Here is a 24,646-nt window from a genome sequence, read left to right as displayed (position 1 = left end):
CATCTAAAAAATATTTATTAAAACTGCACAGATTCGATTCTGTTCCATTGTTGTTTATCTAATGGAAGCAATACATTAAAATTTTAATAATTGAATCTGTAACAGTGTAATAACAAAAGCACAAACCCTGTCATTTCTCAAAACATATACAAACCTGGGTTCTGGTGAAGAAATATGTCATTACACGAATATTTTTTAATATTGTTCCAATAGTATGGCCAAATAAAGTCATTCCCACTTTAAATGATGGACAAAAAAAAAGTCATTATAAAAACAGCATGGCATGATAAATAAAACCTTGTCCCGCAAGGCTAATACCACACAGTATGGGGACAGTTTCTTTTTCTGAGCTAGTGTTAATGCTTTAAACACATATCAAAATCTAAACCACGTAATGCTCCAGTGTCTTGCAATATACATTTTATGGCAAGTAAACAACATAACACTCACTAATACTAGGTTTTATATGAGTGGAACACCAGACTGATCTGATTTTGACATGTAGCTAAGCTGAGCTGCACATTTCTGATAGTCGCTTCATTTTACTGGTGACAGACTGCTTTTCAAATACTTACGAAATTAAAGATTCAATATGACACTGCTCTATAATTGTCATTCTTGAGAAATATATCTTACTAGGTGGCCTTTAAGTTCCTTCCTACTCTAAAGTATTACTATGAGTGTTATTTCCACTGCACATTCAAAAACATTCCAAATCTAGACATAACATGATGCTACAGAAAAACAAACAACAACTATTTTTGTGGTTTGATGATCATTTAGAATTTTGTATAGGTCGTCTACATTCTTTGAGACATACAGATGTGAAGTCTGTTGTTGTTATAATATGGTCCTAACATGTTTTTTCGGTCCATTAATGTGAGTCACCATACAGTATACACATCATTGTGTTGTAGTTGATATAATTTATAAAATTGCTAGTTGTCCATTGAAAAAAAAAAGTTCTGGGAGGTGTTCCTGTCGCATTTACATGTTATGAAAGTGAGAAAAAGAAAAAAGTTTGAAAGGAACTGCTTTAAAAAAAAGATAAACATGACACTGAAACCAAGATATAACTGTCCATTTCAGTTTTTTTTAAAAAAAGAAAAAAGAAAGGAGCTTGATGGAGAAAAAAGTAAAGCAGCAAATTGGCAAGGTCTCTGTGAGAGCCTTAGTGAGACATCTCAGCGCATGTCGCTCTCTGCAAACTCTTCCTTAATGGAGTGCTTACGAGTCTTGCAGTCGGGCATGTCGAAGCCGAAATCCGGCCACTCGTCTGCTCCGGCTGTGGTGCCGCGGTTGGGGATAGTGATGGTGTGGCGCACACGAAAGTGCACAGCCTCCATGACACGCTGCCGCTGCAGTTCACCTCCAGGACCAATGGCCATGGTGGCCATGTTACTGCTGGAGCGAATAAGCTGCTGGCCATAATCATGGCCCTGCTTCATGTCCTGGAGGCCTCTCCAGATGGCCAAACGGAACTGCTCTGGGATCTTAAGAGCTCCAAGATCCTGAAGGGTAAACACAGAGGAGTTAACGTCACCTTAGCTTTAAAGGCTCACTTTGGCAGAAAAACTCTTGTTCTTTGAGTAATTAATGGTTGTTGTTTTTTTTTATTATTATCTTTTCTCATTATAGCTCATACAAACTGAATAAAAACTACTGAAGTTTCATCCATTGTGTATTTTATTAACTATTCACTTTAATATAAACCCTGAAGATTTGGTTGTTCTGTAGGGGTGGGCAAAATAAAAAGGCAAAAATATCATATCACAATACTTGAAGACACATCAATACATGATACTGTGTATGTATTACAGTGTATAAATTTGCTGAGGTTTTGCTAGCAAAGCACAAACAAGGGCCACTGTATGTAACATATGTAATAAACTACAGAAAAACATATAATAAATGAAAATGATTAACAAAGAAAAGAAAGGAAAATGAAATTAAATCAAAGTTTATAATGTCTATTCGGTCTCCTGATATGTAGGAAACTGCATCTTGATGTTATTATATCATGATATTTATATATAAATGTTGCCCAGCCCTCATTATCTGACTACTTTGAGTTATTGTGCTTTCTAAATAATGAATATAGTTTTCAAGACTTTAACCAGTTCCTGTTAGCTTTCATAAGGTTTGGCCATTGATGCACTTACAAAAAAATAGTTCACTCTACTACATAACCGAGATATATTCCTGATTTCTAGCCCATTTCTATCCCAAGTGGGGTTTCATATCTGCTGGAATCTGTTCATGGTAGCTTAAAAAAACCCCAAAATAAACCCCCAAAAACCTTTAATTTCCACTTTACAGTGAGTACAATTCTCGACTGACATCAGCCAGTGGAATCGAGTCCTTAGAGATGATTCTCATTTTGTTTACCTCCATGGAGAGGGTCTGCAGGTGGTACACACTCTGGAGGCCCTGCGATGTGAAGTAGTCGATGCAGTTTTGGCAGCCCAGGCTGGTTAAGAAGCTGTTCAGAGAAAAAAGGAATCCCACTAAGACCAAGGGGCTGCACCCTGGGAATTACAGATTCGTGCATGGACATTTTAAGCAGACCAAAGCAGTATTTTAATCTACACTGACTGTAAATGATTATTATACAAAATACATAATAAAATATTATAGAATAGTCTAATATAAATTATTTTTACTCCGTGGAATAAGGTGGTATTTCTAATACACAAGAAGTACCAGTAAGCTAAAATGAAGGAAATAGTAATAATATGTAACCTATAATTTGTTTTTGTTTCTAAATGTATTTTTAAAAGGTATCAACATTACAATTATAATAATAATAATAATAATAATAATAATAATAATAATAATAAATGACCCAATTAAACAAAAACACATGCAGCTGCATGAATAATCCGTAACAACTTTTTTTTTTTTTTAAAGCATTCAGACTTTTATTATAAATACAAAAAGGTGGAAATTCTACATACAGTGAAAAACATTCATCTGTTTTGATGTTGTAAAACAGGAATGGGACATAAATATATATATATATATATATATATATATATATATATATATATATATATATATATATATATATATATTTATATATGACATGAATATTTCAAAGGTAGATTCCGCAACTGTTTCATGTCTCTTATTGTGCTTCTTTTTTTAACAGTTACAGTCTGTAATATAAATAATTGTGGAATTTATTAATTGTATATTAATTTGTCAAATCATGCAACTTTATGTGATCAAATTGATTTGTTTATTGGATGTCAACATGGAAGGGGGGGGGGGTGAAGGAAAGAAAGAAAGTAAGAAATAAAATAAACAATGCCTTGACATGTTTGGGGACTCTACCTTTAAAGTGATACATGAAAAATACAAAATGCCAAAGAATGGAAACTTATAATAATGGAGTGGCAACTGAATTGCAATTAGACATGGAAATAAAACATATTTCATGAAAAAAATATGTTTTTTTCATTTATGTCAGAAACCATACAGTTCTGTAATATTGTTTTAGGTGTAGGCTGCGTGATGCTCCTAAACGGAGAATGAGTAATGTGTACAGTGTGAACTCCAGCTAAATGTAATACATTATTGCAGTGGGTTGATATATATGTATATGAGACCACACAGTACATCCAATATCATGCATGGAAACAAGTAAAAAAAAAAAAAAAGAAGAAAAAAAAAGGTAATTCTATATAATTATCTTACTGTATGCACAAAGATATAAAGACTAGGAAAACCAAATTTATTTAATTCAATATTCCATGAGAAAAGTCAAAGCAAGTGATTTCTCTTAGATAAACACTTTTTTTTTTCTGACCAGCAGAAAAAAAAGATTTCAAATCTCAAATAATATATTTACAGATGAGTAAACAGAAGGGGTTGAGTCAGCAGAACCCAGGCTTCCCTTCTACTTAACACACTACAGCCATAAATCTCGTGGCACAGTTCTCCAAAAAGGTGATTCCATGATTGTGGTGCCATTTAGCCCATGTAACTGTTAAAAATGAAACTTTTTACATTTTCTATTTAATATTTTCAACATTAATATTTTAATCAGTCAATGTCTTAACCCATCCTAGGCAACAATCGCTTTTTCTGTTTTTTCTTGACATTGTTCTCTTAAATAAGTAACAGGGATGAGGTCTTTTTTTTTCACACAGAATTAGCAAATACACTGAATGTGTGAAGCATCTATGCTAATAGCATGATCAATGATGTTCTAATGATTTACCTACAATGATCATTTTATAATTAAATTAATAATTGACTTTCAATCTAGAATTTGAGCAACTGGACTGTGTTTTAAAGTGACCTTGATAGTCAATATCACAATATCATTGAAAATAAAGAAAAAAAAAGAATGAAAAATTGGTCATTTTCCTCTTCCTATGATCTTCAGGAAATTTGGATGATACAATTTCTTGTTCAACATGCGACTTGTAGAATAATTTAACTATTTCATTGGGGTGAATGTGTTCAGGGAACAGGGTTGAGTGAATGCTGTGGGACGAATGTACATTATGTACATTATGTAATGTATAGTACATAATGTACTATAAAATGATGACTCATGGAAAACACAGTTTCAAGCATGAGATGTTAAATGGATTCAGACATGAATGCACAAAAGAAGAAGAATGTTGAAGTGTAAAGTGTAGTTACTGTGGGCTAGGACAAGCAAAATGATAAGCTAGTTTGTAAGTGCTGTTGATTGTGTAGGTTTTACATTATTTAGCTGAAACATGCACGTTTAAATCTGTTTTTTTTTTTTTTTACCTTTACATATATATTTGTGAATGTGATATGAGTGGGATACAAATGGCACCCCAATCGTGGAATCCCTAGTAATATCAAGTCTTGTAAAAATGACATCATAAATACTCTAACACATAGAAAAGACAATACAGTGCTTTTCAAACCATGAATGAAAAAGGCATATTTTGGCCCAGTAGACAGAAAGGATAAGTCTTTTTGTTTGACATATACAACAAGGGGTCATTTCTGTAGCTTTGCAGTCAGACGTGTGTGAGCGTGCGTGTGTGAGAGAAAGCGAGGGAAAGCCGTGCTACTGCAGGGTGAAGTACCTGATGAGGCTGGGGTCAGGGTTGTAGGGTGGAGGCGGAGTGCAGTGAGACGCTGACACCATCGACTGGGCTGGGTGCGCACCGTTCACGTCGCCGTTCGACTGCATGTGGTGGCCGCCCAGCATGTTCGGACCTACAGGAAACATCCATGTCATTAAGACAACAGGCTATTGGGCAAATCCAAACTGAGCATAGCACTGAGAAGTTCAAGGGTTAAGCATCTGGCTCAGAGGGCAAAAGTGGCTTTTGGGCAGTTCTGGGATTTGGACTCTCACACACAGTATATTAACCATCCTTTAATATGTAACCTAAAAAGGAGGAAGGAGTTACGAATAGCTTCTAGAAGTTTATGAAGGTGTGTATTCCGCTCAGTGCACCTCTATATCGATTGCCCATGTGTATAAGGTATGTGTATAGTTCCTTCAAAAATTTTTATTGATGCATATAAATTAAGATTGCCGCCACACTGTTGCTCCATACACACTGTTTTGAATCAGTGTGGCTGTACTATCAATATGTAGCGAATTCTGTATTTGTAATATTTCTGCTATTAAATCTCCTGATGTAAGATCTTAATGTTAAAATCCAATAGTGTGCACGAATTCAATAAATTAAGCAGGCGTTTATTAGTTGTTTGGCTCAGAATGAATACATTTCTAGCTTATTGCTCTTATCTTTTACTGCAGCTCACCAGAACACCTTTTTTCCCCTAAAAACCTTGATGAAAGCCGAGCTGCTTATATTCAATTTTCAATTCAATTCAGTTCAATTTTATTTGTACAGTGCTTTTAACAGTGGACATAGTCACAAAGCAGCTTTATAAATATATAACTCAGGATATAAATTTTAAATGTATGAAGTTATCCCAAATGAGCAAGCCAAAGGTGACAGTTGCAAGAAAAAAACTCTGTGAGACGATATGAGGAAGAAACCTTGAGTGGAACCAGACTCAAAAGGGAACCCATCCTCATCTGGGTGACACCGGAGAGTGTGATTATAAATAAATCCCTTCTATAACTGTGTACTACATGGTCAAATAGTGCAGTTGTGTGACCAGGAAATGAATTACAGTTTTCACATGAAGTTTGTTTGAAGTTATCACCTGTTCACTGATGGAGACTTGAGTGCAAAATTGTTCATTGCAATTGTAGTCCTAAGCCATCGTAGCAAAACTGTTTGTATCAATTGCAGTCCAAAGCCATCTTCATGGTTCTTAAATGTTTCATGGCTTTATATGTGGTCTTACCCATGTGCACCATACTGGAAGATGGTCCTGCGTTCTGATGGCTCTGATGCGCCACTATCTGGTTGACTGAAGGAAGTTTGCTGATGTTGCCGTGGACTTTGTTCATGTTGCTCAGAGGTGTTCCATAGGGTGACGGAGAGGTCACGTGACCACTGCAAAGAAATAGATGTGTCAGGGAAAATAAGGGATAAAGCATGAACCTTTGTGTGTGTGTGTGTTGGGGGATGGGTGATAGAACAATCCAGCTGTGCAGTGTGTATAGAGATGTGTTTTTCATGAAGTTCACGTTCTACACGCTTTCACTTACCCAGTGTTATATGAATATACTAAAAAAGTAGGAGCAAGACAGCACAAGTAGGCAGAAGCCGGTGTTACATGACTGTTTTCACTACTAAAGACATTTCTTTCATGACAAAAGCAAACGCCTTGTTGCACTTTTTCAGTCTAAAAAAAATTAATACATTTAATTTGCAAAAAATGTATATACACCACACTGAAAATCAAGGGTCAATATACTCATTATATTGTTAATAAAAGAAACTTCTTAGCTCGTTACATACAATTTATGTGAATTTTGAGACTCGCAAAAGTAATTCATTCATTCATTCATTCATTTTGGGTCACATCCTTCATTTTAACGGACACAAAATTCATGTCGTGATGCAAAAAATTATAATAATTTTGTGATCAGTTACATCGACACATCATGGTGCCATTTAGAGTGTATTTGTTGACCTAAGGAAATTTCACAGATAAAAATTCCATTTATCCACATTAAATGAGTGCCATATCCAGAGCAATATCACCCTGTAGCTCTCGCCTGGTTTCTCATTGAAGCTAAGCAGTGTTGAGCCTGGCAGTACCTGGATAGGAGACCTCTTGGGGAAAACTAAGGTTGCTGCTGGAAGTGGTATTAGTGAAGCCAGCAGGGGGCGTTCACTCTTTGGTCAATGTGGGTCCTAATGCCCCAGTATAGTGACGGGGACACTATACTGTAAAAACAGTCTTTCGGATGAGACCTTAAACTGAGGTCCTGACTCTCTGTGGTCATTAAATTCCCAGACACTTCTGGTAAAAGAGTAGGGGTATAACCCTGGTGTCCTGGCGAAATTCCCCAGTTGGCCCTTATCTATCATGGCCCCATAATAATCTCTATCCCTGAATTGGCCACATCACTCTCCTCTCCACCAATAGCTGGTGTGTGGTGGGCGTTCTGGCGCAATACACACACACATAATGTAAAGCCCTTTGAGTGCCTAGAAAAGCGCTATATAAATCTAAGGAATTATTAAATATATTAACGTTTTTGTTTGTTGTAACAAGGTTTTGTTGTCACTTCAGTGCATAAAATGAATGCTTGAATGAATGCAAATACATTATTTATTTATTTGACAGAATTTAAAATATTTTTTTCTTTCTGTGGAAAAAAAAAAGTAGAGCAAGGTTTTACTAAAGTAATACACTTTCTGGCACAGAATTCACTCTATTCATGAAAACTCCCATCTTCTGGTATCTTCTATTTATATGACAACCTATACACTTCAGCCAAGAGAAAGCTGTAGCATTTAAAATTTTTCTGAGTTGTAAATTTTGTCATTTTTAAATCTAAAATGTACATAAATCAATGGAGAGAAACTTTATTTATAGGATATGTACAGTATGTGTGTATGTTGTACTCACTGTCTGTGCAGTAGCTGCTGTTGCTGTTGTCTGTAGGAGTCGACTAACTGCTGTGGCACCAGCTCCACTAACTCTAAACTGTCCTTTATCTTCATCAGGATGTCAAAGTTCTCCCTGCCTCGTACCTGCACAACATCCCCAAACACATTACAGCATTGTCCCCAAGACAAAAACCACCTTACAGACATCTTACTGTTGTACATGTAATGAATTGTGTGTTTGCGTGTGGGTGTGTGTGTGTGTGCGCACTCACTGGGATGTAGTACATCTCCTCTTCTCCATGTCTCCTCTTCTTGATGTTTATGGGAGGCCCGGGAATGTTGGGAGGCGTTTGTCTGAAATCTGTGGAACGTGATACAAATACTCAGTTAAAGTAATGAGAGCTGTTTTGGTTGGAGACATCACATTGCTAATCTTGGTTCCACATTCTTGATTCTATATTTAGGTCCAGTCTAATTTCACTTTTTTAATTAGATTAGAATTAGACAAAAGACAAAACTGTATAATGTAAGGAACATAAAGAAGAGTTATCCACAGTTGCTTATTTTCCAATAACACCACGTTTTATTCCTTTTATACCACAGGAATTTGCCAACAATGACAGTATTCTTTAATGAAAGAACAACACATCATAACTTTTATCCATTTATAGCTTAATGTTGTTGAACGTCCATGAAACGAGTTACTTCCTGTTACCAGTTACGTTACATCAGCTATAAAGAGCCTCTCTTTATTGCTCTCGTGTAGTTAATAAGACCAAAAAATAAAAAATAAAAAATGCAGCTTGGTGTGCTGCAGAGAAACTGGAATGTCTTTTCCATGTCTGAAAACTTATAGCAGCAGCTTTACCCTTGACTGTTACAAAGTGCTGACACTGGAGACACCTTTCAAAAATATTAATTAAACACCTCCTTCGACAGAAATCTTGATTTCAACAATTACATCTGTTTACGCGGACATGTCTCTGTGTAAGTTACAATAGAAATGATAGAAATGTTACTATAGAAATGTAACAACGTACTAAAAACGAGAGCTGTAGTAGAAAATTAAACAACACCTTTTGGCTGATCAGAACCATGAATTCAACAGTGCTGTGGTATATATTATTATATTCATTATTAAAATACTTTCATTTTAATCAAGGCTAAAATGCGGTGTTTTCAATGAGTGCTTGACTCACTGCGCTTATTAACGTTGCCATTTTTGGCCACGCTCTCGTTCAGTGCCTGCTGTTCTCTGAAATGATCCTCATCTGCTTTTCGGTCTCGACCTGGACATGCACATATCCGGCCTTCGAAAGAGCGCCGACCCAGGACCTGACCACTGCGAGAAGAGAAACGGTAAACCATGTGATAATCAAACTGAAGGTCGTGACTATTTTAAGGTATGTTTTGATACTTTTTATCTTAGACAGTCACAGACAGGTTATGGCTATTAAAAAAAACAACAACAAAATGACTAACTCTCTTGTCTCCAGAGTAATGATGATGAGAATGGGTCTGCGGTTCATTCCACCAACACAGCTACTGTTACACATGAAATTATACAAAATTGTTGTGAATTCTGTCCCCACCTAGAGAGAGAGAGAGAGAGAGAGAGAGAGAGAGAGAGAGAGAGAGAGAGAGAGAGAGAGAGATTAGGTAATGCATTTTCTTTAGTCTTTTAAATACCATTACAACCCCGCATAAAGCAGAATTGTTTTGAAGAAAGTCTTGATTTATTTTTGCCCCTAGGGGGCAGCAGAAGCTCAAAACACCAGCAAGTACCAGGTAGTGCATTTATAAACCTACCCCTATTCCATCCTAAAGGTGAGTCTGTTATCATTTGAGGGAAAATTATACCATCTATATATTTCCATAAACAATTCTGTGCGTGATATTTTTATAAATCCCAAATCTTCTTCACATTGGTTGTACATGAACAGGCTTATCATATCTACCTAGTGAACAGTATCAGATATCCTTATATGGTTTGGGTTTCAGCTTTTTAACGGGGATAGTAGCATCAACATGTTCAGGCTTATTCAGGCAGGAATTAATAGCTATTTATGTGGAAAAAAAAAATGTTACTGAAAGCGAGACAGAAGTCTATTGTGGTGACTGTTGAATTGAGTGCATGGATTTGTCTTAGGCAAAAGTGTCTCATCAGTAGTTTCCTATAACATCAGCTCTGAATGTAGTGCTGGCTATTCTTCAAATTACAGATTTATACAGTGCTGGGAAAAAGTATTTGATTTCTTCATCATGATTTCTTCTGTTTTTGTGTACATCTTAATAAATAGTTTTAGATCTTCACACGAAACACACAACACACTAACATAAAACAAAGGAAACACACAATACAGTTTATTTATTTATTTTATTATTGAAGCAAAAAAAAAATAATTATCCAAAACCTATCACCCGTGTGAAAAACGAATTGCCCCTTTAAACTTAAAATCTGGTTGTGCCATCTTTAGCAGCAATAACTGCAACCAAATGCTTCCAATAACTGGAGATCAGTCTTTCACAGCACTGTGGTGGAATTGTGGCCCACTCTTCTTTGTAGAACTTCTTTAGTTCAGCCACACTGGAGGGTTTTCGGGCATGAACTGCCCTTTTAAGCTCCTGCTACAGCGTCTTAATTGGTTCAATTCAGGACTTTGACTAGGTCACTCCAAAACTTTAATTTAGAAATGGACTTATTCCTATGCTTTGCATTGTTTCAGCTTACAGACTGAAGACCGGCCCTTCTCCTTTAGGATTTTCTGGTAGAGAGCAGAATTCATGTTTCCCTCACTTATTGTAAGTTGCCCAGGCCCTGAAGCAGCAAAGCATCCCCAGACCATCACACTTCCGCCACCATGTTTGACCGTAGGTATGATGTTCTTTTTGTGGAATTCTGTGTTTGGTTTACACCAGATCTAACGGGACCCCTGTCCTCCAAACAGTTCCACTTTCGACTCATCAATCCACAGAATATTCTCCCAAAGGGTTTGAGGGTCATCAAGGTGTGTTTTGGCAAAATTCAGACGAGCCTTAATGTTTTTCTGGGTTAGCAGTGGTTTTCACCTCACCACTCTTCCATGGATGCCATTTTTGCCCAGTGTCTTTCTGATAGTGGAGTCATGAACAGTGACCTTTATTGATGCAAGGCCTGTAGATCCTTTTGATGTTGTCCTTGGCTTTTTTGTGAATTCCTGGATGACTCTTTGCTGTGCTCTTGGAGGAATTTTGGAAGGTCAGCCACTTCTGGGAAGGTTCACTACTGTGCCAAGTTTTTCCATTTGGAGATAATGGCTCTCACTGTGGTCCTTTAGAGTCCCAGAGCCTTTGAAATAGCTTTGTAACCCTTCCCAGAGTGATGTATTTCAATCACCTTCTTCCTCATCATTTCTGGAATTTCTTTCCATTTTGGCATAGTGTGTTAATGGGTAAGACCTTTTAACCAACTTCATGCTGTTGAAAAAGTTCTATTTAAGTGTCGATTTGATTGAACAGGGTTTGCAGTAATCAGTCCTGGTTGTGTCTAGTCCAGCTCAACCCCATTATGAATGCAGTTTCATAGATTTGGGGAATTAGTAACTATGGGATCAAATACATTTTCCCACAGGCCCCGCTGGTATTGGATAACTTTTTTGCTTCAATAAATAACATTATCATTTAAAAACTGTATTTTGTGTTTACTCAGGTTGCCTTTGTTTTGTCTTAGATTTTGTTTTAATTTAATAACATATAATAAAATGAACAGCCTTGGACAAAAAAAAAAGACATAGATTCAAACGTGCACGTTAAACATTTTATAGATGAAGTCTCAGGGGAAAACAGGATCTCATGATTAGTCTGAATTACTACTAGTGTTACAGAATGACTGAGAGTGTAATTACTGGGCTTGTCTAAAGACTCGTCAGAGCTTCCAAACCACGTGAAAGTCTCACTCACTGCTTTAATATAATCATTGCATACTTACAAACAATATTAGACACCTCTATATCAGACGTTTTTTGTTAATAAGCTGTATACTATGGTTGTGTAAGTTAACCCGTGTTTGTTCATGTATGTAAATGAAATAAAGTAGTTCAAAGCTACCTGTGGGGATTCGTACGGTACAAACACGCTCTGTCTGCCTGTTACTGGGTCGTCCACATACTGACTCAAGTTATTGCCCTCTACTCTTATTAAATGGCTGGCTGGAGCTGACTGACCTGTGGATAGAAGGAAGAAAGCATGTAATTGAGACCACAATACTGATCTATCAATGGTCTATTCACAAATCATTGGGTTTTTGATTAAGTACTGATTAAACACCAATCCAGAGCTTCCAATATTAAGCTTATCAAGTAAAGGGTTGTGTATTTACTTTCGTTGAAGTCACGTCCAAGCTCATGGTTGGGGCAGCGCTTCACCACTTCAGTCACATGCTCAGCCTTCTTGTAAATGGGCATGGCTCGTACCACGCTGCCGTGCGGGGGAGTCGAGGCAAGCTTCACCTGAATCGGGCAGGTCTTAGCGATCTGACAATACAGCTTCTTCAGCAACGGAGAATACTACAACCAAAACCAACCACCGAGATGTTTAGGATATGTAAAAGCATTGCAGCTATAACAAGTTCAATTTGAAATGAAGTGTAAGCATTTGTGTGTAATAAATGATTTAGACAAGGAAGTGGTTTGATAGAGTTTTTAAAAAGACCTGTAGCAGGATTTGATTTCGATTGAGTTCAAGCAGCAAACGTCATTTTTGGGCTTTGATGATGATCCAGAAACAAATTCATCACTCACACACACACACACACACACACACACGCACCAACATACACACACACGCACCAAAATACACACAGGCAGCATGTCAGAGCCTGTCTAACAGTATAAAGACATCCCAAATATTCCAAAATCTAACCTTCTTGGAGCAAATCTGCTTTGTGTGGACTTGAATCGATATGATTCAAATTTCAAAATGTTAAGTGAGTCAGGATGATAAATATGAGAAAAAGAAACAGATTGGACATTGGTGTTGTTGCAATATCAAATCCTATAAGTAAACTAACAGGTTTACAGGCAATTGTACAATATTCCTCTTATGCAATGATCATTACCATTTAATGCCATATACACACAGGATAGGAACGCTTAGTGAACCTAAACATACATTTCCTGTAAGTGCCTTGTATCTGTCACTCAGCCTTTTACATCAAGAGTGAGTACCACTGCCTGTATACACAGTACATAAATCATTGTCTACATCACTTCATCTAATTCTGATGACCTGTAGATGGGCTGCAATGAGTGCATTTCTTTAACACTCATCAGCCTCTACATAATGCTTATTTTCTTTTATATACCAGCAGGTGGACATGTTTATGAACAGTGTTAGACTACTCATTCTCGAGAACTCAGTATGGTTGTTACAGTTTTCTGCAATGTGCATCACTTTACACATTAAGGAATTTGATAACAAATAACACATCAAATCAAATCAAACCCTTTTCAATGCTTGATCATGGCCAATTATTTGATTATGTATACCTTACATGTTACATGAAATGGGCTGAAAACCAGAAAATACTTACAATGCAGTAGCACAATGAGCTTATGGATATCGAGAGTTTCAGGCTTAGCCATGATACACACACACACACACACACACACACACACACACACACACACTCAGGAGCATAAATCACCCTGTGCAGCTGTGAACAGTAAGAGAAGTCTCAACACGCCCAGCCATGACACATCCTCTTTTATTCACATCAGTCACAATTGTCTTTGGGGGAAATTAATGTTTCTCTCTTTGAGAGTATACAGTACCAGTTACAGAAGTAAAAAGACTGCACATAGATGCTTAACCATTAGTTTTTGGCTATAAATAAGGCCATTCAGAAAGGTTATGTTTTGTTTCCTATTGGTGTTACTACTTTAAATGGGGTTTAATTTAAAAAAAATTTCTTTTTTTTTTTTTTTTTTACATTTTTCATGGACTCTGAAGTGATAATCTGAAGATTTTTTTGATGCAAGGAGAATGAACAGATACTTCTCTGTCCATTCTGTTTTCAAAGTCACCTTTTTTTTAAATAAGGCATGTTATCAGTTCACCTATCAGACAAGAGAGGGTAAATAAAATGAAAACTCTCCCCTAATGTCTTAGTCCTGTAGCTAACGTTTGGCCCGATGAAATGCTTTCAGATAATAATTTACATGAATGCATGTGATCAGATTAACTGTAACTGACAGTCTGCTACAAAAGCCATGATGGTTCACATATAAAAAACTGCAACTGAACTGTTTTTTTTTTGTTGTTGTTGTTTTTTTTGTTTTGTTTTTTGTTTTTTTTTTACATACGTTTATCAGGTCTGCTACAGAATTTCTTTCCAAGTGCTCAGTTTGGAAATACTTTGCTGTGTCCACATCCGGTCCCTTGCTATAGAGTGTTTTTCTATCCTATACCATTCCAAGTAGAACCCTTTTAAGAAACCCAAAGATTTTACATTCTGTATTAACAGATAAGGTGCTGCAGCATCTATGATATACTGTACATAAGTGCTATGCTCTGGATATGAAATAGTTAAACAAAATTCATGAACATTAACAGAGAAGATGGCAACACCAAAAAAGATACACAGAAAAAAAAAATGCTAAAGTGCAAGCAAATAAAGATGGGAACAAAAGAAATTGATAGCGCATCACAGAAAATGATGTAGTATGATGAGAGGGAATGCAAGCGTTGGACCAGCGCAGGTTCGGGCAGGCTCTTCGGCCCGGGCGATAATGATGCGTCTGACGGGCCGATGGGCGTGTTACAGCATGCCGCCTGTGAATTCACTTAACTCTCCTTCACCAGTGTTTCCCAGTCCTTCTCATGGAGTTCCCCCTACACACCAGACTTTAGCATTGCCCCTGCTTTAAGACACACATTTTAACCCCCTGAAGGGCTTGTAAATTATCTGATGAGTTGGGTTGGGAGAAAAGTGCAAAAATGACTACTTGTGTATATAGATATAAGTGCTTGGAGGAACAGCTGGTCTGTGTTAGAACACTACAACAGTATTAATATTCAATTTACGCTCCATTAACCATTTTTAGGATATTCTTACAAGCTTACAAGCCTTAAGCATTAGTTTAGAAACAAAGGTCATTCCCAAAACTGCAAATGAAATCGAACTTTAAAGCTGACCTCAGTGATGCCCTCAGTGTCTTGTGACATTCTTCACACCATTTGCACAGTGTGTAAAGTCACTTGTACTTTCAATCATATTTCTCCTTCACCTGTCATCCTTTAGATTCACTTATACAAAGACAAGAGTCTCAGCATGTCCTGACCCATACAGCGCAACTCCTCCTGGGTAAGGCTCAAAGACACAAGGCTGCCGAGCTGATTTCCATATATTTTAGGATGCTGATTGTTTTTGGATCTCATGGATAGGAGGCAGGTTAAAACACGTACTTGGCTATGTTGAGCAACAGTTGTTTTCCACTGGGAAAAAAAAAATATGCAGTCTTAATAATTAGCGTCAGAAAGTAACATTAAGTTACATTAACGATTAAAAACATTTCAAAATGCCTGATCTTGATAGAATATTAAAGGTGCGGTAAGTAATATTTTCTCTGTGTGACTATATCACAAATGATCACTGCTGGTCATTTATTGGCTTGTTACAAGATACAATTAATGATTTCCAGTTACTTCACCTGATGCATGATGTAATATTTATTATTGTTGTGAGTTGTAGTGGAAAATCCTACTGATTGTACCTTTAATATGTAAGTGTGTGTAGCTGTTCATTGTTATACACGCTACATATACGTGAAACCCTTATGATAAGGTGTGTGTGCTGTTGGGTGGAAGGATGCTGCTGGATGTGTGGGGCGTGTTTAGACCCGTCGTCTGACTAGGAGGGTAATGGCTGGGAAAAGCGGCTTCGAACACGCTAAAACGCAAAGCGTGCTCGGACTTGTCTCACGTACATGCCAACAATAATAATAAAAAAAAGTGTTGGGGTCTTTACTGGAAAAGCTGGGGTGTTAGAACTCATTTTCATCTCTTATGACACCTCATGCTTTGAGCCTCTGGAATGTGTGTTTGAAGCAAGGCTCTTATTTGAGCACACTCACACTCATCTCCGATCCTGATGCATAAAATTGTGGTTATGATTCAACCTGTGATATCATGGAATAATAGGAGCCCTGCAGAACTGCCGGAGTCAACAAGCACAATAGGAGCTGCTTCAAGGAACGGATCAAAAGTGGGTATGATGAGTGAGAAAGTATACGCAGTGAAAGACTAACATTCATTCATTTCACAACATTCTCATCTTTATGAGGGTGTTAGAATGACACACGTGCCACACCAGTAAGTTTGTGCTCTGAGCATGTACAAATGAAAGTGTAGTAGAAGATGGAAATTTACATAGAAAGTACATGTGACTGTGATAGATTCAGATATGATGTAAATAATAATAATATTAATAATATGAGTAATGCGACTGGACTTTATTGCTATAAGTTTGAAGTAGGGCTGGGCGATATATCGATATAATATCGATCTCGTGATAAATGATTAAGCAATACACTTTTTTTCTGAGGTATCGTTGGTATGGTGATGTCTTTCTTTTTCTTTTTTAATAATTACAAATTAAGTGGTACTGAATGGATGCCACTGATTTGACGTTTCTTTTTTTGATTTGATTGTCTTTGTAAGTTTCTTTTTTTTATTATTTGATTGTGTTTATAATCATTAAAGAAAAGTGCATTTCTATACGCATCGTAGAAATGTTCTCAAGTATCGTGTTATGATATTTTTGTCATGTCACCCAGCCCTAGTTTGAAGACTTTCATTTAAGAGTCTTCATGAGTTCTACGCTAGTTCTAACATCTCATGGACGAGTGAAGGATCTTCTTCAGCAATTTAGCACAAGCCCAGCAGCGGTGACTACTGATAATTCAAAATGGCCTTCATGACTGACACCACACGCAGAGTGTAATACACCTTGCATATTAATCTATATAATTAATAAGTGATCTCCAAGATTTAATTTGTAATGGAATTTGTAATGAGTTGACTTTTTAGTTTAAACTTCTTTCATAGATATGTTGGTGTATTTTCACTTTGGTTAATGGTTTCCTACATTCTCCACCATATTCAGGTGGACTACCTGTTGATAGTGGTGCCAGTGCGATTTAACTCTCGCTTCATCGCTACCTAAAAAGAGTGATGCAGCTTCGCTTTAGTCCTTTAGTCTGTCAAGCTCTCTTGTCTCTACACCTGCACGCTCTACTCAAACAGATCAGCTTCCAGAGCTTCAACTTTCATGCTAATACCACCATTAGCGCCATCACGCTTGTCACCTCATAGATCGCTAACTAGCCAAGCTGAGTCTCTGCCTTAACTCAGTGCAACTGCGCTACATATGTGCATTGCTTTCTGGAACATTGAGTCCTGATGTCTCCGCTAAGTCTGCAGTGGATTTCTCTTTAATATGACACTGGAAAACAGTGAGTGAAAAAAGAAAGCTCTCGCTCTTTGGTTTTCAAGAGCTAATTGCGAAACCTGACCAACGTCTGAGATTGTTGACAGTTTTTCTCCTATTAAATCAGATCAGAGCAGCAAACAACCAGTAACTTCTCGCAGAAATAATGTAAATACAGCACCAAACAAGAAAGTGGCACCGGAATGGCTACGTACATCACAATTATTTTAATATCAACATATGTGTTCCAGTGTGGAGTTTTCCTTGAAGACTAATGCTCTAAACTACAGGTAACAAACTGTTAACCATAGAGGAGGGCTTTTAGAGGCAGTAGTGTGTGGCACATCGGGTAGGTCACAGTCAATGTGCCACTATCGCTCTCCTCCAGCAGCTCACGGCTATACAAACACCGTAGCGGCACCTTTTAACCCCTCACCTTGCCGCTCCTGATGAGTCACTCACTTCTCCTATAGTAATCCCAGATAACAACAGCCTGTCAAGCTTCATCTCCAACCTGGGAAATCCCTGAATTAGAGAGTCGACACTGCATTCCACACAGCTTGGCCATAATCCTTACCAATTTTGCTCTCTTCATCTGGAAGCTTAAGTGAAGGTTCTTGTAGATCAGAAAGAAGGTAGGAGAGCTCTTTACCAGCCCTGGCACTATTTTTGGACAGATGCTATTGATCGATATCTTTGATTGACACTGTAAAAAAAATGCTGTAAATTTACAGTACTTATTTTACAGCAACACACTGTCTTGTTATTTTACAGGATTGTACTGTAAACGATCAGGCAATTAGAGCAGTGCAGTGGTTTACAGAAAAGACCAGAAAACACAATGCATAGTGAGATATCTCATGTTTTTTTGGCAGGGGTGAGAATGGTAAAAACTGTCCTTGTGTCATACTTGAGTTTAATTTTATATCCTACTAAAAAAAAAAAAATTCCCCCTCACACTCTTCAGGAGCCTCTTTGCCGACTAAAATCTACGGGTGAGAGAGCTTTGTCTTTTGCAGCCCCTAAGATATGGAATGCACTTCCTTTTGCATTTAGAAATGCTCTCACATTAAACAGTTTTAAGAAAATGTTAAATATCCATTTTTTAAAAAATAGCTTATACTGATTAATATGATCTAGCTTTTTTTCAATAGGATGTTGAGTTAATTATTGTTTGTTTTACATGTATTGTCTTATCGTTTTGTATTATGTCTGCATTTTTGTATTTTATCTCTATTTCCTGTTTTTGTAGAACTCTGGGTATGAGAAAAGCGCATTATAAATAAAATGTATTATTATTATTATTATTATTATTATTATTATGTAATTTATTAATTCAGTGGTCGAGGTGGTTGAATTAGTGTAAGTTAGTTATGCTAGTTGTGGTGGGCCAGTGGTTAAGGCTTTGAGTTACAGAAATCCCAGCACCACCAAGCAACCGTGGTTTAATCCTTGAGCAAGACTCTTAACATTCCCTTGATCAGGTGCAAGTCTCTTTATTAAAAAACGTCAGTGAAATGAGTAAATGTCCTGTAAAGATATTACAGTACTTCACTGTAAAAATGTTTTACAGTTATTTGACAACTTTACACTGTTACAGTGCATCAAATACACTGTGAAGACCAGCAAATAGAGAATTCACAGATTGTGGGTTGTATAAAGCATATCTGCATAAGACAGGCCTGGAGAACAGATGGTATGTGTAATCAAATAGGTTTTCTTATTTGATGGCTATAAAATCAAGTCTCTCCAAATATGCACAATCAGTTGATAGCTTGTTGTTGAATAAGTCTATATTAACAACAAGCTAAGTCTTTATTTTATTGGTACCAGAGAAGTTCTGACACACACCTACCAATCTGTTATGTGATAGCAGATAAAACTCTCACTGATAAAACAGTTCTAATTGATTTCTATTACATTACTGAGTAAGCTTTGACCCTTTCTAGGCAAGCTACAAGTAGTGCACAAAAATGTTTCAAAGATTTGTTACAGGCAAAAAAAATAAAATAAATAATAATTTAAAAAATAAATTTAAAAAAATTATTGTAGTAAAGAAAATTAAGCAAGAAATCACTGCTTCAGCAATATCTGAGGCCTGGATTCAACAGAGCCGCCAAAAACCCAGATTAAATAAACCTCGATTAAAATACGCAAACAGAATAAACAGCATGACAATTAATGGTAAAGACTCGCCAAGACTCGCATAAATAGTTTTACCATAAAAATCCTTTGTACACATAGTGTACCTCCAGTGATGAATCCTTTGTACATAGATTAGTTTAAATAAAGCTTTGGGGATATGAATAGACTATGTTTCTAATTATATTCAAATTCGTATAAAAAAAACAAAAACTTATACCTAATGACAGATGCTTTAAATTCAAAATAAAATGCATTATATATATATATATATATATATATATATATATATATATATATATATATATATATATATATATATATATATATTCTGCGTAGCACATTTGATCTAAACAGTGTTATGTTTAAAGACACTGACAAAGAGATTTGATGCGGTATACAACTATATATAACTAGAACTTCACTATAGCACTTATTATAACACTTATTATATCGCACATGACAATCTTCTTTCTTTTTTTGTGTCAGCTCGTGTTCTCACTTCGCCTTGTAAAACATAGTTCATCTTTCCACAGCAAGACACTTAACATTGTTCTCTTTGCAAATATTGCCTGCAGCTAACAAAACCCCAGCAAGTCCATTTTCTCCCTTCAGTTAAGCGAGCAAGCAACCTGTTATCAACACGAAAGCGATATTCTAGACACTGTGTTTATGTGTGTGTGTGTGTGTGTGTGTGTGTGGTTGTAAAGGTTTAGTGATGCCTGTTATTTATTCCATGTGATGAAAAGAAGCAAACACATCTTTTACCTATTTATAATCTAAGCATAAACGCAGTTTTTACATGTCACTTTAAATGACCCATCATTCTAATGGCTTCACCTGATTTCTCTACACAAATCTTACCTGCTCAATCAAGAACACAAAAATGACACCAAGGTTACTAAGATTACTAAGCTGTGGTAGGCATTTTGAGTGATTTTAACCAGTATACTAACTAACAAGATGAATAGAATAACATACTATAGATATATATTGGCAAAAATATCACAATATCATGATAGTTAAAAGTATTTTCATGATGTATGATATATATCATGATATTTAGGTTAGCTTAAAAAAGTCTCAAAACACTATATTTTTATTTAATAAAATAAAATTTATCTTAAATGAAATCGAATTAAAAAACACATTATTTCACCCATTCAGACATGATTTTTTTCCTAGATAATAAAAAAGATTTTTTTTCTTACATTTACATCCTTGATGAATAAGGCTGTAAAGGAATTCGAACTAAATATGATGTGTTCCGTTGCTTTTCTTCACGTCCACTCAATACATTTTAATTTTCGCTAACCAATCAGTGAACCTTCTCTTCATTTATGCATTTTTACACTGAATTATGTGATCTACGTTACAACAGATACATGCTCGGAAGGGGTTAAAAAGGAAAAACTAAATTCAAAATCAAATTCATCAACACATACAGTAAACAGTATGTTCCGATCGATCGCTTAGTTTAACTCCCGATAGAAATAAATAGCATAAAAAAAAACAAAAATACCTTAATGTAAAGAAATGTAAATACATGGACAAGGCAAGGTGCACATCCCAGCCACTATCCTTGGTCAGAAAAGTTCCCACAAGGATAACCGACTCTGGGAATGTTTTGGATCATCCAGTGACGATTCTTACGCATGTAGTTGGATTCACAAGAGTCGTATTGTTCGTCTACAACATTAGGCCGTTGGAAAACAGGTTTATATTAAGTGATATTTACCAGCTTTTTAGGTCAACTGCACATAGTCATATTGAACGTCTTCTTCTTTCAAGACAATAAGGGACGCTTTGTCTGGTTAGGAATCAAAGGCCTGGTATCCAGGCCTGGAGACCACTGTATTTTTCCTACAGATTATGGTTATGCAGTGGAATGTATTCACAGAGCTGAGTTAGTCAGCTTACCACATACACACATACACCATACCTTATGTGTTGCTTTTGAAGGCCAAGAGATTACACCCGAAAGGTTCTGAACGACAGATCATTTTCACACATGTGTAGAGTGTGAGAACGAGAGGCGACGCTCTGACCTGAACGATGGCCACCTCAGTGATCATATTACACTACACACTTAGAGAATGAACAGATCTCATGCTTGAGTTAATCCAACAAGCAGCCTAAAAGCCAGTGTGTGAGAGAGAGAGAGAAAGAGAGAGACAGCTAACCCCCAACCTTGCCTCCTCCCCCAGGTTCTATATAGCAGCGTCACAGGGTCAACTGCATGACAGACATGGGTGACACTTTTTTTGTAGTGATGTTGGGCAAAACAGAGAAGTTTCTGCTTTCAAGCGTCTCAGTTTAAAGTCATTCTGAATGGAATTCCAGGTTGTTTTGGATACAGTGACGGTGAACACCCCTCATGTTAAACAGTCTAATGGTGTACAATCCTCAACATATGCCGAAACTTCTCAAAATTACATCTTTTTTTTTTCAACGAAGGCTTCATGCAGTCACAGAAGTGTTTAATAATATTAAATTGATGTTCATTATAGTGAGAATCCCTGCAAGCTCTAAAACAGGCAAGAAACCGTTGATCAGGGAAAACATAAGAGGACAATTTTAAGGAGAAGAAGAGAGAATAAGGAAGAGCATAAAGAAAAAAGAAAAAAGTAAACACGTTCACCAGTGGAGCTCCACTCACCGTCCAGGTGGCTGACTTGGCGGTGCTGGACTGCTGGAAGGTGACCTCAAAGCCGTGCGGCCCAGGGTAGTCTGTGTTGGAGGGAATGGCCGGGGCCGGAGACATGGCCTCGAAGGTGGAGTTGGGCTGCGAGTAGGATGACGGTGTGGGCACGTTAGAGGCAGTCTCGGAGCTGTAGGGGCTGGTGGATGCAGCACGGTTCCCCAATCCCTGCTCCATACTGCTGCTCAGCAAGCTATACTGAGACTGAGTCGATAGAGAGAGAGAGAGAGAGAGAGAGAGAGAGAGAGAGGGAAAAGGAGGGGAAGACAGGTAAGCTGGCAGGAAGGAGGGAAGAAGAGGAGCCACAGGTAAACTCGGAAGGGAGGGACGACGGGAGGGAAGTCAAACAGCACAGGTAAAGAGGAGTATAAGGGAGGAGGGAAATGGAAAAGATGTGGTTTCGAGGTGTTTGGAAGGAGTTCCACTCAGCTCCAGTTACACCGCACTGAGATTTAGAAGTTGCAGAAGCAGTGCCTCCCCTCAGGCATGGGGGATGTAAAACACAAGCATAATCTGTCAGACATCTAATTGCTCTCCGTACCCCTCTGTCACAGACACACACATACACGCACACATAAACCAACACACCCAACAGTGCCACCCCTCATAAATTACAAAGCTGAAAGAATCTGGGTTGGCAAAGGAACAGTTGCTAACATGAGTAGCAGCTCAGGATGCACAGATTACAGGTAATAGACCACTCATTAAGTTTGCTAGCTTTTACTGTAATAATAGCTATAATTGCAAAGTCCCTTAAGGTATAGTATTATCCGTCAGCATACAGCATGTCCACTGTTTCTGTGACCAGTCGTTGTTTAAAATATATACATACATATTAAACCTGTATTAAATATTGAATCAAAGAAATCCAGAAAAATCCAGAGAAAAGGCACTGCACAATTGCTTCGCTTACTTATGGTCATTAGCTTACTTTTTGCATTAATTTCCTCATTACACACTTTTTAAAATGGTATAAGAAGATTTCAAACATAAGATAAAATGTACAACTACAGAACTGATTAAATTCTAGCAATGAGTGGAATAAATCAGCAAACATCAGTTTTTAAAAAAAAAAAAAAAAAAAAACCCTTGGTGATTTCAACTCAGAGAAATGAAAAGCATGATGGGACATATTTTTCTCATTAAGCTAGAATCAAAGCTATACACAAGCTCATACACACAGACCCAAGGGCCTTTACCTTCTTTTTCACATAGTACATTGTCCAAGTTGGTTGAATGCTGGTTCCTCAGTTAATCTCTAACTATATCCAGTAAAGCCTCGAGTACAAGGATGCAGGCGGTTCAGTCACAGAGGCCAGCGCATATCCTCACACACTCTCTCAACACCATGAGCCCTCCATTCTCACACATCTCTCTCGGTATTTCTTTGGCGACAGTTCTGACCAGAGCAACGCTCCTGAGCTGTGACCCTTGTGGCTAGCAGCCCTGAGAGTGAGTGATTCAGGGGGACGGAAGGAAGGCAAACGTTGTCCTAATTATGGCATGCCCTTAGCAAGACGACAACACAGGCACAAGTACACACTTGCAGAAAAACACCTCGCGCAAGTCCGGGCCGTGGCAACACTACCTGTCTGACACACTCCCAGTAAAAGTGTTAGACAGTAGGGGAGAGAGAGTGAGAGAGAGAGGGAGAGAGAGAGAGAGAGAGAGAAATAGAGAGAGAGAGAGGGAGAGAGAGAGAGAGAGAGAGAGCGAACACTGAAACAAAATGAATGAATTATAAAAGGGATGAGTTCAGCATCCGTGCAGTAAATACTTTTAGTGTTGTTGTGGAGAAATTCATGCACTCACCTAAACTGTTTAGATCTAAACACCGTCCACTTTATTACAAATACCTGTACACCTGCTCATTAATGCGATTATTCAATCAACCAATCATGCAACAGCAACACAATGCATAAAAGGTCAAAAGTCATAGTTAATATTCACATCAACATCAGAATGGTGATCTTAGTAACAGGCTGGAATCAGAAACTGCTGATCTTCTGGGATTTTCACACGCAGCAGTGTCTAGAGTTTATACATAATGTTTAGGAGAACGGACAGATTGGTTTGAGCTGACAGGAAGGCTACGCTAACTAAAATAACCACTCTTTACTTCCAGGGCGGGTGGAAAAGCATCTCATCTCAGCAATGAACAACACAGGAAACCTTGAGGAGGATGGACTACAGTAGCAGAACACTACATCAGGTTCCACTCCTGTCAACCAAGACCAAGAATCTGAGAACAGTTTGTACACAGAAACTGGACAGTTGAAGATTGGAAAAATGTCACCCTCCAATGTCTTTCTCCAATCTTCAAAGTTGGATACACTCGGAAGTTGGACGGTG

The 24,646-nt window shown here is 37.4% G+C and overlaps 1 protein-coding gene across 1 annotated transcript; it reads right to left on the bottom strand.

Annotated features, from left to right (window-relative positions):
* Positions 1-804: 804 nt before the first annotated feature.
* On the bottom strand, positions 805-23,938 carry tp73 (tumor protein p73). The gene is made up of 12 exons (XM_053624510.1): positions 23,494-23,938; positions 22,253-22,498; positions 12,343-12,529; positions 12,072-12,187; positions 9,468-9,577; positions 9,185-9,327; positions 8,258-8,346; positions 8,005-8,129; positions 6,325-6,476; positions 5,079-5,211; positions 2,389-2,482; positions 805-1,511 (listed from the first exon to the last, which is right to left on the bottom strand). The coding sequence occupies exons 1-12, from the start codon at positions 23,512-23,514 to the stop codon at positions 1,185-1,187; spliced, it is 1,743 nt and encodes a 580-aa protein (XP_053480485.1). The 5' UTR covers positions 23,515-23,938; the 3' UTR covers positions 805-1,184.
* Between the last annotated feature and the right edge of the window lie 708 nt (positions 23,939-24,646).

The sequence above is a fragment of the Ictalurus furcatus genome, chromosome 5 (genome assembly GCF_023375685.1).
Source record: "Ictalurus furcatus strain D&B chromosome 5, Billie_1.0, whole genome shotgun sequence".
NCBI classification, from domain to species: Eukaryota; Metazoa; Chordata; class Actinopteri; order Siluriformes; family Ictaluridae; genus Ictalurus; species Ictalurus furcatus.
Note: the sequence above shows the minus strand (reverse complement) of the source record. Positions and strands in the feature narration are given on the sequence as shown.

Bases quoted from the DNA above. Each gene is read 5' to 3' on its own strand.
- tp73 (XM_053624510.1), bottom strand. From the start codon at position 23,514: ATGTACTATGTGAAAAAGAAG. The intron at 9,328-9,467 runs GTTAGTCATTTT...CTCTTCTCGCAG, and splicing joins ATTACTCTGGAGACAAGAGA to TGGTCAGGTCCTGGGTCGGC. The intron at 1,512-2,388 runs GTAAACAAAATG...TTTACCCTTCAG, and splicing joins TGCAGACCCTCTCCATGGAG to GATCTTGGAGCTCTTAAGAT.